This window comes from Myodes glareolus, chromosome 9, assembly GCF_982192425.1.
Source record: "Myodes glareolus chromosome 9, mMyoGla1.1, whole genome shotgun sequence".
Taxonomy (NCBI): domain Eukaryota; kingdom Metazoa; phylum Chordata; class Mammalia; order Rodentia; family Cricetidae; genus Myodes; species Myodes glareolus.
In genome coordinates this window covers 94788926-94802547 of record NC_142034.1, presented here as the reverse complement: position 1 = coordinate 94802547, position 13622 = coordinate 94788926, and the positions used below count along the sequence as shown (strand labels likewise).

General features: G+C 40.1%; 1 protein-coding gene across 2 annotated transcripts in view; it reads left to right on the top strand.

Annotated features, from left to right (window-relative positions):
• Nucleotides 1-252: 252 nt before the first annotated feature.
• Meiob (meiosis specific with OB-fold) overlaps nt 253-13622 on the top strand; it is a 31040-nt gene continuing 17670 nt past the window's right edge. Inside the window, exons 1-5 of one of the 2 annotated variants that reach the window (XM_048436221.3) lie at nt 253-363; nt 6074-6151; nt 9434-9491; nt 10937-11068; nt 12585-12657. In XM_048436221.3, the coding sequence (XP_048292178.3) occupies nt 6083-6151; nt 9434-9491; nt 10937-11068; nt 12585-12657 (332 nt within the window). In that variant the 5' untranslated portion in view covers nt 253-363; nt 6074-6082. Of the gene's footprint in view, nt 399-6073; nt 6152-9433; nt 9492-10936; nt 11069-12584; nt 12658-13622 lie in introns of both variants that reach the window. The other variant, XM_048436220.3, reaches the window with a different exon arrangement.

The following is a 13622-nucleotide window of genomic DNA, read 5'->3' as shown; positions in this document are numbered from 1 at the left end:
GTTCTCCAGTCCTAGGAAGTGACAGCGCCACTTGGACTTGTGCGCGGCGACTTATAAACACTGGTGCGGAGCTGGAGGGCGGCGGGGGTGGAGCCATCGCGCGGAGGGGCGGAGCCAGCGCTGGAAGGGCGGGGCCATCGCGGGGTGGGGCGGAGCCGTCGTGGCGGGGGCGGGGTTTCGTCTAACGGTCGTGGACTCCTGGTGGTTCGCCCAGCCAGCTGTGTGGAGTCGCAGCTCGCGACGGGCGCCAGGCGGAACACCGCGTCCGGTGAGCCGCGGCTCAGACGGCTCGCTGTGCTGTCTGTTCGGCGGCGCGAGACCTTGTTCCAGTTCTGAGAGGAAACCAGCGCCTGGGTCCCGAAGGTTCGCAGCGGAGTGCTTAGGCCTCGGCCTGTCAGGTGCCAGCCAGACCGGGTTCAGTCATTCAAGTGTCATTCACCCATGGGGTGCTCCCTCCCGGCAGTTCTCCTCTAGTCAGGTCCCTCCCAGTCAGGTCCCTTCCAGCCACCCCATTTCTTGTCAGTGTCTCCCTGACAGGGTCTGCACCTGTTCCAAGTCATCAGGTCTCTTGAGGTCAGGTTCCTTCCAGTCAGAAGCCTCACGTGTGGAGATGCGTTCTCCCCAGGTCCTCACCCTGTCTGGTCCCAGGTCAAGACTTAATCTCAGAAACAGACTTTTCTAACTTTTTTTAAAAAAATTTTTGGCTCCATATAGTTATATATTTGGATGCTTGCTCCCCAGTTAGTGGAACTGACTGAGAAACACTAGGGATATGGCGTAGTTGGAGGAGGTGTGCCACAGGGAATGGGCTCTCCCTTTCTGCCCTGCTACCTGAGGATCAGGATGTAAACTCTCAACTCCATGCTTGCCTGCTGCCATCTTTCCTGCCATGATGATAACGGACTTGGAAGGATATAACAAGAAATGGGAGTGGGTTCCTTTTGGCAGATCCTGCCAAGATATCCACTATTCAAACATGCCGCCAGCTGGCGCAAGAGATTTACTGGGGGAGGGGGAGGAAAAGTGTGGCGTGGTGGCTTAGTGGTCAACAACTTAAAGAGTGTTTGGAAGAAAGGAAACTGTTTTCTTGCAGGAAGAAAAACAAATCCTAGTCACAAAATATTGTTACAAAATTTGCAGTTTCTGGGGAGAGGTTGCAAAGCTACTCCGTACAGGAATAGCTTCATGGAGCAACCTTCACTTAGCGTCAATCTGTAGAATAAATTAGAAACCATAGAGAGACATCTTCAAGTTCCCTGAAAGCTTCCTTTGCCTAGAATAGCAAACTATAAGCCACACTTGTTTCTATAACTTAAATGCTGTAAGCATAGTATTGGGTATCAACTAGAATTCTTATTTATCCAAAAAGTTAACTGAAACAATATTATCCCCAAATTACAAACTTATTATTACTATTAATTTGGTTCTTTGAGACAGAATTTCTCTGTAGCTTTGGAGTCTGTCCTGGAACTTGCTCTGTAGACCAGGTTGGCCTTGAACTCACAGAGATCCACCTGCCTCTGCCTCCCAAGTGCTGGAATTAAAGGCGTGCGCCACCACCACCCAGACACAAACTGATTTTTAGGATTTGATTTAATTCAGTCTACAATTATGTAGTAGCAACTATGTGTGAGGTCCTGAAATACCTAGTCACTTGTGGTTACAAGAGAGGAATATACAAAGTACAGCTCTGATCTCATGGGGCAGCCTTATAATGAGGAGATAGAGCAGAGGGATAGTAGGAAAGGCTTCCACTTGAGACTAATGTCAAAGAGCCTGTCCTGGGAAGGTTGAAAGGTTGTGACTGGGGAGGAGGGAAGAGGGAGCTGCTTCTGCTCCCCATACCTTCTCTGGGCTAAGGGAAGTAAGGGCTGTAAGGACACTGGAAGAGAGGTTGAGACAACAAAGGTGGCCAGCCGTGCACACTAGAGGCTATGGCAAGGAGGTTGGACTTCATTCTTAATGCTCTGGAAAGGTTTATAAAGAGCAAAAGTGGCATGATCTAAGTTTTAAAAGATATTTCTGTCAAGTGAAGAGGAGACAGATGGAGAGGATCAGGAATAGACACAAAATATTGGGCATAAGGGGCTGGAGGGGTGGCTCAGTGGCTAAGAGAGCACTGGCTGATCTTCTAGGTGGCCTAGGTTTGATTCCCAGCACCCACATGGTGGCTCACAGCCATCTATAACTCTAGCTCCAAGAGATCTGATGCCCTCTTCTGGACGGACTTCTTTGGCACCAGGCACACAAGTGTTACACAGACATATGTGTAGGTAAAACATCCATACACATTAAAGGACAACAAAAGTTGGACATAGTGTCCCATACCTGCAATTCCAGCATTCCAGAGCTGAGGGAGTGCATAAGAAGTCCGAGGTTGTTGGGGTTGGGTGGATGGGGTAGTGAGATGGTTCATGGATAAAGATGCTTGCTGTAAAGCCTGATGAACTAGTTCAGTCTTTCAGACCCACATGGTAGATGGGAGAACTGACTCCCACCAGTTGTTATCTGACCTCCACATGCATGCCCATCCCCAGTAAAGAAATAAATAAAAAATTTAAAAATTCAAAGCCAGCCTAGGATATATGGCCAGAACTTGGTGTGTGTGTGTGTGTGTGTGTGTGTGTGTGTGTGTGTGTGTGTGTGTGTTTGGAGGGAGATATAACCAAGGCTAGCCTTGAACTCCTGATTTTCCTGCTTATACTTCCCAAGTATTGATATCAAAGGTGTGCACCGATATGATCATCTATAAAGGAAAAGAAATGTTAGCAATGAGAAAGTGCAGGGGAATGGATTTTCTGGAGGGAAATTCTATAGGGCATCAGTGTGAAACCTAGTTTTCAGCCTGGTGGACCATCATGATCCTGAAAAGAATGAACAGCCCATGTGGGCATAATCAGACATGTACTTGCATGCACACACAAACATATTTGAGCTCACCAGCATCATAAATTCAGCAAAGTTCTTTCTCATTTCCACTCTACTTCTCTGCTCACAGTTTGTTTATTTAAGGCCCAGATATGAATCCAACTCAGTAAATTTCTCAAAATTTAACTATAGCCTCAAAATTAGAAAATCATTGAGCTTACTCAGTAAATTTCTCAAAATTTAACTATAGCCTCAAAATTAGAAAATCATTGAGCTTAAGAGCTGACTGACATCCTCAGATGACCTGTCAGCTAAACACCACATCAGAACAAGTGACTTGCTGTGTTTCATTTTCATCAGGATTAACAGTATCCTCTTCTTTTACACCAGAGTAAAAGGGCCAAGCAATAGAGCATTCTCTGGAGGAAAGAAAGAGGGGCACAAAGACTTTTGGCCAGGTCATACCATAAACAAAAGACCAGGAAGGTCCTGGAGAAACTGGCCCAGATTAGACCAGCAGTCATCTTTTTAAAGCTGGAGGTGGGCCGGAGAGCTCAGGAAGGGCCATTTGGGAGACCTAGGTGGAAGATCTGTCAGAGATAGTTGTAGTGTTCTGTCTCTTGTGGAGGCATAGCCTCCTGTCAATCACCAGTGGCATTGCTCCACTGTAATCTTAAGCTGGCAGAATCCTACCACCATAACTTCTTTCTTTTCATTCTCACTAAGGACCTACGTCAGTGGTCCTGAGGCTATGCTCTTAAGATGTCAAGTCTTGCCCTATACTTTTATTGTTCCTTCCTGAGACACCTGAGTGGGTTTAGGGAGTGATTCTGGTGACCATCCTGTAGGTATAGCTCTTAATCTGATTCTTGACCTGAATCACGTATCATACAAAGCACACATGAACAAATAAGAGAATAGATTATAGCGGTATCATATGTGAGGACTGATTATGCCGTGGTCTGGTGAGATGGCACTGGAGTTAGAGAAGAGGAGGCATTATAACAAAGTGTGGTGACATATACCTTTAATCTCAGATGCAGGAGGATCAAGAATTCAGGACTGTGACCTCATATAGTGATTTCAAGGTCAACCTGAGTTACCTAAGTCCCTGTCTCAAAAACCTAAAAGAATACAAAGTTATAAATAGAAGTTGATGATGAATTATATCTGAACTTATATATTTAACTCTTAAAATTTTATTCTTCAAAGCACTCAGGTAGTGAAGTAAGTGGTACTTTTTGTGGATGATGAGGCAACTAAAGTAATGTTATAATACATGACCACAAAATAGTGGTGCTGGGATGCAAAATCATTTTATTTCAAGATATGGTTTCTCTTTGGCTTTGGAGCTTGTCCTAGAATTAGCTCTTGTAGACCAGGCTGGTCTCAAATTCACAGAGATCCACCTGCCTCTCCCAAGGATTCAAGGCATGTGCCACCACGGCACGGCCATTTTTGAGACAGGTTCTCTCTTGGTAGCCTTGGCTGTCCTGAAGTTCAGTATGTAGAGCAGGATAGCCTCAAAATCATAGTGATCCACCTGCTTCTGCCTCCCAGATGCTGGGATTAAAGACATGCACCTCCACAACTAGCCTTATTATTTTTTGAGACAGAACCTCATGTCACCCAGGCTGGCCTTGTAGTTGCTATGTATCAGATAGAGGATGTGCCTGAGCTCCTGATCATTCTCCTTCTATTTTACAAATGTGTGCCATCATGCCCAGCTTTTTTTTTTTTAAGATTTATTTTTATTTTATGTGTATGGGTGTTTTGCCTACTTGTCTGTCTGTGCATCACCTGTGTGCAGTGCCTGTAGAGGCCAGAAGACATTTGACTCCCTAAAACTGAAGGTCTAGATGGTTGTTAGTGGTCATATGGGAGATGGAACCAAACTTGGGTCCTCTGGAAAAGCAGCCAAGGCTCTCAATTGCTGAGCCATCTTTTTAGTTCCACCCCTAACTTAATTTTTTTTCTTTTTATTTTATATGCCTAAGTGTTTTGCTGTGTGTGCATGCACACACATGTATAGTGCATTCTTAGTGTCTGTCAAGGCGAGAAGAGGGAGTCATATCCTCTAGACCTGGAATCATGGATGTTTGCAAGCCAGGACGTCTTCTTAAGCAGCAAGTGCTGTTAACAGCTGATTCATCACCTTTCCAGTCCCTGTGCCTGGCTATTTTGTTGTTGCTTTGTTTGTTTTAGAGACAGGTTCTCCCTCTGTCTTTCACAGACTGGCCTAGACTTCACTGTGTAGCCCAGTGGGACTTAAATTCCTGGTAATCCTCCTATTCTAGGCTTCCAAGTGGTGGGGTTAAAGATAAGAGCAACCACACAGAGACTGAACATGTTTTCTTTTTAAAAATTTAAAATGACATTTTGTGTAGTGAGGTAGGGTGTGGTCTCCATAGCACAGGTGCTGTGGTTAGAAGACAAACTACTGTAATTGACTTTCTCCTTCCATTATATGGGCTCCTTTCACCATATGGGGTCCTGAGAATAGAACTCAGGTTATTAGGCTGGGGAGCAAACCCCTCTACCAAACAAGCCATTCAATGACCCTGTCGTCATTGTCATCATTATCGTGTATGTATGTGTGTGTGTGTGTGTGTGTGTGTGTGTGAGAGAGAGAGAGAGAGAGAGAGAGAGAGAGAGAGAGATGCATATGTGAAGGTCAGAGAACAACTTTTGGGAATGAATTCTCTCCTACCTTGTTTCTGCATAGCTAGGTACTCAAGTCTGGAAACTTCTAGATGGTTTTCCTATCTCAGGCTCCCATCTTGCCACAGGACTGTTGGGATTGCAGATGACTTCTTTACATGGGTTCCAGAGATGTAACTCAGTTGTCAGGCTTGTGCAGTGCTTTATCCAAAGGGCCATCTCACCAGCCTTTGGACCTACTTTCTACAGTTAAATATGAATTAGTTACATCTCACAATTATAAAAATTTGCCAGTGGCTAATAATATCTAGTGCTTCCTTAGCTAATTCTAAGTTTTGCTTTTTTGTTTTTTGCTTTTCAAGACAGGGTTTCTCTGACTGTCCTGGTACTCACTCTGTAGGCCAGGCTGGCCTCAAACTCTCAGAGATCCACCTGCCTCTGCCTCCTGAGTTCTGGGATTAAAGGTGTGTGCCACCATTACCTTTTTAACAATTTGTTTTTAATGTTTAATTTGTACATACAAATTATATTTTCTAAAACACAGATTTAAAGCATGGCAAATTCCTTTGCATTGAAGAACTTCACTGCACTTTCAGATTTGCATCCAAATATGGCTAATCTGGTAGGTTTCCACTATTATATTAATGTTCAAGTATTTGCTCATGAAATGTTATGTAGCAACATTACATTATATCACCATTACTGATTCACTGGACACATTTGTATAATTGACAAGTACATAGATACTCATTGAGTTAGTATAATTATTAGAAATTAAATACTCCTAAGCTTTGTATTTATGTCAGCTAAATGCAAATTAAATTTTCTTTTATCTATAGAGTAGTAGATATAGGGTTATAGACGACTAGCAATTGTTTAAAGCAATGGTTGAGTGGGTAAATGTGTTTATGTTAAGCTTGAGTACTTGAGTTTAATCCCGGAACACAAAAAGTGGAAGGAGAGCACTGATTCCTACAGGTTGTCCTCTGACCTATATAGTTCACCATACATATGTGTGCAAATACATACACACTATGCAAATGTAATAAAGTATTTTGTATTATTTTACTAACTAATAAAATGAAAAATAATAAATTCTCAAATTTACCATTGTAAAATTAAACTATTTTCATTTAACAGTAGAAATTCTCTAAGAAAATTATTAAAATTTATATATTTTATATACTTGCAAACATGCTGCTTTGACTTTTTTTGAGATAGGATCTTACCAGGTATCCCGAGCTAGCCTGGAACTCACTATGTACATCAGATTAGCCTTATAGAGATATGCTTGCCTCTACTTCCAGAATGCACCACCACACCCAGCAATTTTGATGACTTTTGGTGTGGAATTATTTTTATGACTTTTGATGTGAAATTTTGGAGTAAAGAATCCTAGCATACTGAGGCTTATTTAAGTAAAATATGAGTTGATAAAATGAAGCACTTATTATAAAATAATTACAAAATTACCACATTCTTGTTCTCTGAGCAGGTGGTGTGTGTGTGTGTGTGTGTGTGTGTGTGTGTGTGTGTGTGTGTAAAGACCACTATGCTGGCATGGAAAGTCCTTCTGTATATGTGTTGCTTTTATTGGTTAATGAATAAAGAAATTGCTTTGGCCTGTGACAGGGCAGAGTAGAACTAGGCAGGAAAACTAAACTGAATGCTGGGAGAAAGAAGGCAGAGTCAATGAGATGTTATGTAGCCTCCAGTTGAGAAAGCCACCAACTGCCAGCTGGAACCTTGCCAGTAAACCATGAGCTTCATGGTATAATATAATAGAAATGGGTTAGTTTAAGATATAAGAGCTAGCTAGAAATATGCTTAAGCTATTGGCCAAATAGTATTGTAATTAATATAGTTTCAGTGTGATTATTTTGAGTCTGGGCAGACGGGAAATGAATGAGTAGCCTCCCCCAACACTAGTCTGTCCTTAAAAAAACTTTCCATTGTTCTTCCTGCCTTAGCCTCTGTGAATGCTGGGATTACAAGTGTGAACCATCAGGTCTAACTTCCAAGCAGTGTGCTCTTTACCAGGCTTTTGCAAATCAGATTCCTTAAAATTAATAAACTTACATATAACTTTAGTACTTTGTTTTGCAAAGTTTATTGATGTAAAAAAAACTTGTTACAATTTTCCTTGAAACAAACTATTTACTAATTGTATTTTCATCTTTAAAATTTTTATTTATTTTTATGTGTATGAATGTTTTGCCTACATGCATATTTGTGTACCACACGGTGCCCGCAAAGGCCTGAATAGGATATTGAGTATTCTGGAACTGTAGTTACATATAGATGGTTTTAAGACACCATGTAGGTGTTGAGAATTGAACCCAGGTCCTCTAGAAATTCAGCAAATGCTCTTACCCACTGAGCCAACTCTCCAACCCCAATTAGAAAGTTTTATTCATGTTTTTTATTAGTATGTTTCTCAAAAAAAATCAATAAGATATGCATGTATATGGATTTAAGGAATAATATTAATGTGTATAAATGTAATCAGATGACCAACAATTTAATTAGAATGTGATAATCTTAAAGTTTTGAGTGTATTTGGTTTATTTTTATTTTATGTGTATGGGTGTTTTGGCCTGAATGTATGTCTGTGTACCACATTCATGCAGTGCCTATGGAGGTCATAAGAAGGGATCAGATTTTCTGGAACTGGAGTTAGTTACAAATTGTTGTTAGCCACCATGTGGGTGCTGGGAATGGAGCCCATGTCTTCTTCAAGACAACATGTGCTCTTCACGGCTGATTATCTCTCCAGCCCTCTGACTGTATTTTTGTTTTGTTTTGTTTTTCTGTGTAGCCCTGGCTGTCTTAGAACTTGCTTTGTAGCCTAGGCTGGCCTCGAACTCACTGAGATCCTCCTGTCTCTGCTTCCCAAGTGCAGGGATTAAAGGAATACCCCATCGCCACCCAGCCCCCTGACTGCATTTTAAATGTCACAAATTATTTCAAGTTTGAAAACAGTTGCTAGGATTCTTCATTAAAGTTTTTTTTTCCTTTCAGAAAGATAGTTTAATTTCTCGTTTGTTTTTCTAGGATACTTTTATTTCTTTTTTTGATACTTTTATTTCTTAAAGCGTATTTTTTAATATTTAATTTTTTGGCATTCACTAAAGAGAACATTAAAACTTTTAGGGGGTGGTTTGAGACAGGGTTTCTTTGGATAGTCTTAGTTATCCTGGAACATTAAAACTTTTGAAGAGATATTAGTACCTCCAAGATTTAAGGTTTAGAACTTTAAGATTTAAGTTTGCTAGTGGCAATATCTAAGTTTGTTACAGTCTATATTATTGCCCAGTATATTTGAAATAAGAAGCTAAGCAGCCAGGCAGTAGTGGCCCACACCTTTAATCTCAGTACTCAGGAGGCCGAGGCAGGGGGATATCTGTTAGTTTGAGGCCAGCCTGGTCTATAGAGCAAGTTCCAGGACAGCCAAGGCTACACAGAGACACCCTGTCTTGAAAAGTAAAATCTAAAAAAGAAAGAAGAGGAGGAGGAGGGGAAGAGGAGAAGCAGTTTTATGTTAGAAAGCCCTATGCAAAGGAAAGCTTTGACGACTATGGCAAATTAAATTGTATTATACATATGTTTTGGATGAATTCAGTAAGGATTGATAGCTCCCTCTAGTGATTGAAAATAAAGTAGAAACATATTAAGTAAATGATTATATTTGTAATAGCAGTTAACTGTCTCATTACTTTGTACTATTCCTTGGAGAATTGAATATTTATGAAGACTGTGAGTTGTTTGTCTGGAATAAATGCATTTAAATATTTCCTAGTCAAAAATGTTTGTTAGAGCTAGTAAAATATAACAAGTCCATGAAATTAAATTTACCATCTACATCTGGGTTTAATATTGTTTTCTATACTCTTTTGTTTTTCAGAAAATAATCGGTATAGTTATTGGGAAAACAGATGTCAAAGGCTTTCCAGACAGAAAAAGCTGAGTTCCATTTAACTCTTTCTTAATGTTTCATTAAGTATGGCTTATGACTGCAGCAAAGTACATTTAACTGACTAAAATTTCTGTTGTGTTTAACGCCTTAAGAGCAATGACCAGGCCTTCTACATTTATGGTCATACTTGATTCAAGGCTGTATATATGAAGACAGATAATATTTTCAGTGATTTCATGTGATATTCTCCAAGTATATTTTAAAGGCTTTAGGAAATACTTAATTAAATTTATCAATTCATTAATTTATAGTTTCATATTACCAGATACAATAAAGTATTAATAAGAGTATGAACTTGAAAATAATAGATTTACTGACCTTAGTCACATATGTAGCTCTGGCTGTCCTGGAATTCACTCTGTATACCAGGCTGGTCTTGAACTCAGAGAACTCTGCCTGTCTCTGCCTTCCAAGTGCTTGGATTAAAGGAGTGCACCACTGTGCATGGCCAATTCAGATACTTCTAATGAGAATGAGTACGATGGACCTGTGGGTCATCTTCACCTTGGGCAGAGGATGACAGAAGGGACCAGGCTAAGAGGACAACGGTCACGTGGAATAACAACAACAGGCGCCACAAAACATTTGGTCTTGGTGGTGAACGTCTGTGATCCCAGCACTTGGAAGGCGTCGGCAGATTTAGGTTTTATTTGTTTTTGAATTTTTATTTATTTTATGTGTTTGAGTGTTTTGTCTGTATGTATCTGAGGCCTGCAGAGGTCAGAAGAGGGTATCTGATGTCCTGGGACTGAGGTTACAATTATAGATGGTTGTGAGGGTCCTGGGAATTGAACCCAGGGTGTTGGATTCACCTGGAATTACAGGTGCTTTGTATGCTGCTTGATGTAGGTGTGGAGAACTGAGCCCTTAACTGCTGAGCCATCTCTCTAATCCCTCTTATATTACTTTTTAAATTACCAAAAACAACAGAGAAAAAAAAATCTCATTCTGGAAAAAAAATGACCTTGCTGACCTCTAGTGGTGCTTGAGTTGCACACAAATTGTTTTGAAACAATTATTCAGGTATGAATTATGACTCTGGTTAAAGCTTTTCCTTATCTTGTTGGGCCTCACCTATGAAATAATACCCAATTAGGTTTTTGTGAATATAATAGTTGAAAAACGGACATAGTGAGATCTAGCTACCATGGCTGCTTATTACACTGTACATGGAAATGCATGAAAGCATAGCGTAGTATAGAATATACATTAGGGGATGATCACAAAATCAAGAGGATCACCAAAAGTCCAAGACTAGCCTGCTCTACCCTGTCTCACAAGCAAAACCAAAACTAAATAAAACAGGGCATATACATAAGAAATAATATTTTCTACCATATGTTTAAACATTTTCTCATCATCATTTTGTTAAATAATCATTTGTTCAAAGTCATATTCACCTGAAATATAAAAGCGTTAGTTTTTCCTCAGATATTGGATCAGAAAGATACACTTTCAGTTTCACCATTCGTGATTCACCAGCCCATTTTATGAATGTATCCTCCTGGGGCAGTGAAGATTACATCAGGTCGCTGTCTGAGAACTTTAAGGTTGGTGAGTGTGGTAAGTAGGCATTGTTTTTTGTTTGTTTGGTTTTTGCTTTGTTTTGTTTTTCGGTGTTTTTTTTTTTTTCAGACAGGGTTTCTCTGTGGCTTTGGAACCTGTTCTGGAACTCAATATGTAGACCAGGCTGGCCTCAAACTCACAGAGATTCTCTTGTCTCTGCCTTCCGACTGCTGGGATTAAGGGTGTGTACCATCACCACCTGGCTTGTATTTTGTTTTTTAAGAGAAAGTTTTTCTGTGCATGGTGGTACACATCTTAAATTCTAGCACTTGGGAGACAGAGGCAGGTGAATCTCTATGGCCAGCCTAATCTACATAACAAGGTTTAAGCCAGACACTGTTACACAGTGAGACCTTACTTCAAAAACCCAGCTGGGGTGGGAGTGGGAAGGAGAGGAGGAGGAGGGGGAGAGAGACAGAGAAAGAAAAAGTGACTCCCTAGGTAAGTCACTTTGAACAAGTGGCAGTTCTCTTGCCTCAGCCTTCCAAGTGCTGAGATCACAGTCTATGCTACCATGCTCAGCATTGTATTTAAAAAAAATAGTATATTTAAAAAATAGTCTTCTTACTGTATGATTCTTATGGTAAGTCTGTGTTTGTTTATTTTATGTTCCAACAATTATTATTATAATCATATACCTTTCTATAGACATATCCTGGGGCCAAGAGTTATTTATGCTGTGGCTCTGAGAACAAGATCTTGTTGGGTCTCACCATGAAAGAACACCCCATTAGTTTTCTGTGAATGTTAAGGAAGGGGGACTAGAATAAAGTATAAGCTTCACTGCGTGATAGATGACAACTCCAGCCTAGACAAAAACAAGAAAGCCTGTGTCCCAGTTCTCCTTTTTGGGAGAAAAAGAGGAGGAAGAGTGATACAGCAATCAAACTATTCGTTTTCAATGCTGCAGTACCAAACACACATTACATATGTCAGTCAAGCAGTGCTCAACTCTATGTACTTGACCATTGGACCATGTATGTTTCAGGGATATGGATAGTCTCTTCTGAGTTGAATAATGTTGTCAAACATGTGAACTATGAAAACAGAAAATTTTGAAATCTTCATCAGCTTAGTACAGCTATAAATATTCCTTGAATGAATGCCAGAATACTCCTGTGAAAAGGGAGGACTTTCTGTATTAAAATGTTATAGACTGATGGTTGTGAGAATAAATAAAATAAAGGATTGTTTGTGGTTAGATGTAGAGTAAAGGTCAAGTAAATATTTGTTTTATTGAAGAGTATGTTGAATCCAAATCAAATGCTGAATGCAAGAAAAATCAATAAAGTAATATTAGTATGGGCCATCTGTTGGGACTTAAAACACAAAGCCCTGGAAATGTTATCTGGGGCTAAACTGACGACATCTCAGGAGCGCTTTTCTCACAGGGGCATGAGAAAAGGTCTGTGGAGGATGGAACCCAAGAATGAGGGTCTTTGTTATGCACACTCAGTTCTGATTAATCTTCTGGTGATTTTGTGATGTTACCATACTTTGCCCTCTGTTTTAGTGATAATTGAAAATCCCCTGATCCAAAGAAAGGAGACAGAAAGAGAAGAAAAGTTCAGCCCTGCAACTCCTAGGTAATATCTGTCCAACCCAGAGAGCAACAATCTTTGTGTTAGAATTGATAATAATAATTTTGGAGAAAAGCAGAAAACTTTAGAAGTTGCTCTATTTCAATTTGAAAAATGAATTGAATTCTCTCTTAGAATGTTTATCTGTAAATTATAATTTTTATAATCACAAAAGCTAATTTTATATTGATATCTGTGAAGGGTCAAATCAAAAGTCTCTCGAGGCTACCAAAATCCATGGGTGCTTCAGATCCCTTGCACAAAGCTTCAACACATTTCCTCTATATCAGAAATCATCTCTACCTATAACACCTAATGTTATATAAGTGCTTTGTGAGTAGTTACTTTCATTTGTATTAGTTGTGGTGTTGTATTTTTCTGAAATATTTGATACATGATTATGTGGAGATATCTATGAATGCATCATTTTCAGATATGAAATATCATGCTTAGGTTTGTAAAAACAAGACTCCAGTTACAATAAAACTAAAAAATTAGAGGGCTAGAGAGATGACTTAGCAGTTAAGAGGACCTGTAAAGGACCTGCCTTCACATTAGGCAGCTCACATCAGCCTGTACTTCTAGCTTCAGGGAAACTGATGCCCTCTTCTGGCCTCTGTGAACACCACAAACACACATGAAAACACAGACAAAAGCACATATATACAAATAAAAATAGATGTTAAAAAAATCCCTAAACAATAAATGATAAATACTGGAATATGTAATACCATATCAGGCTCTCATTCTACTCACACATTCTTTATCTTAGGCCAGGTTTCCTGCAAGGAGAACTTGAGAGCAAGATTCTTTACAAGTGGCCTTTTGAGTGAGGGCTCTCAGTAGAACCCTGCAAGGATGTACTTGGGGGAACCTGCGGCTGGAACTCAGGAGTATGCCTGTCCCTTGGAGCAGGACCCTACATGGAGGGTCAGAGATTTTGTACCCTGAATTATGCATTGCCTGCAATC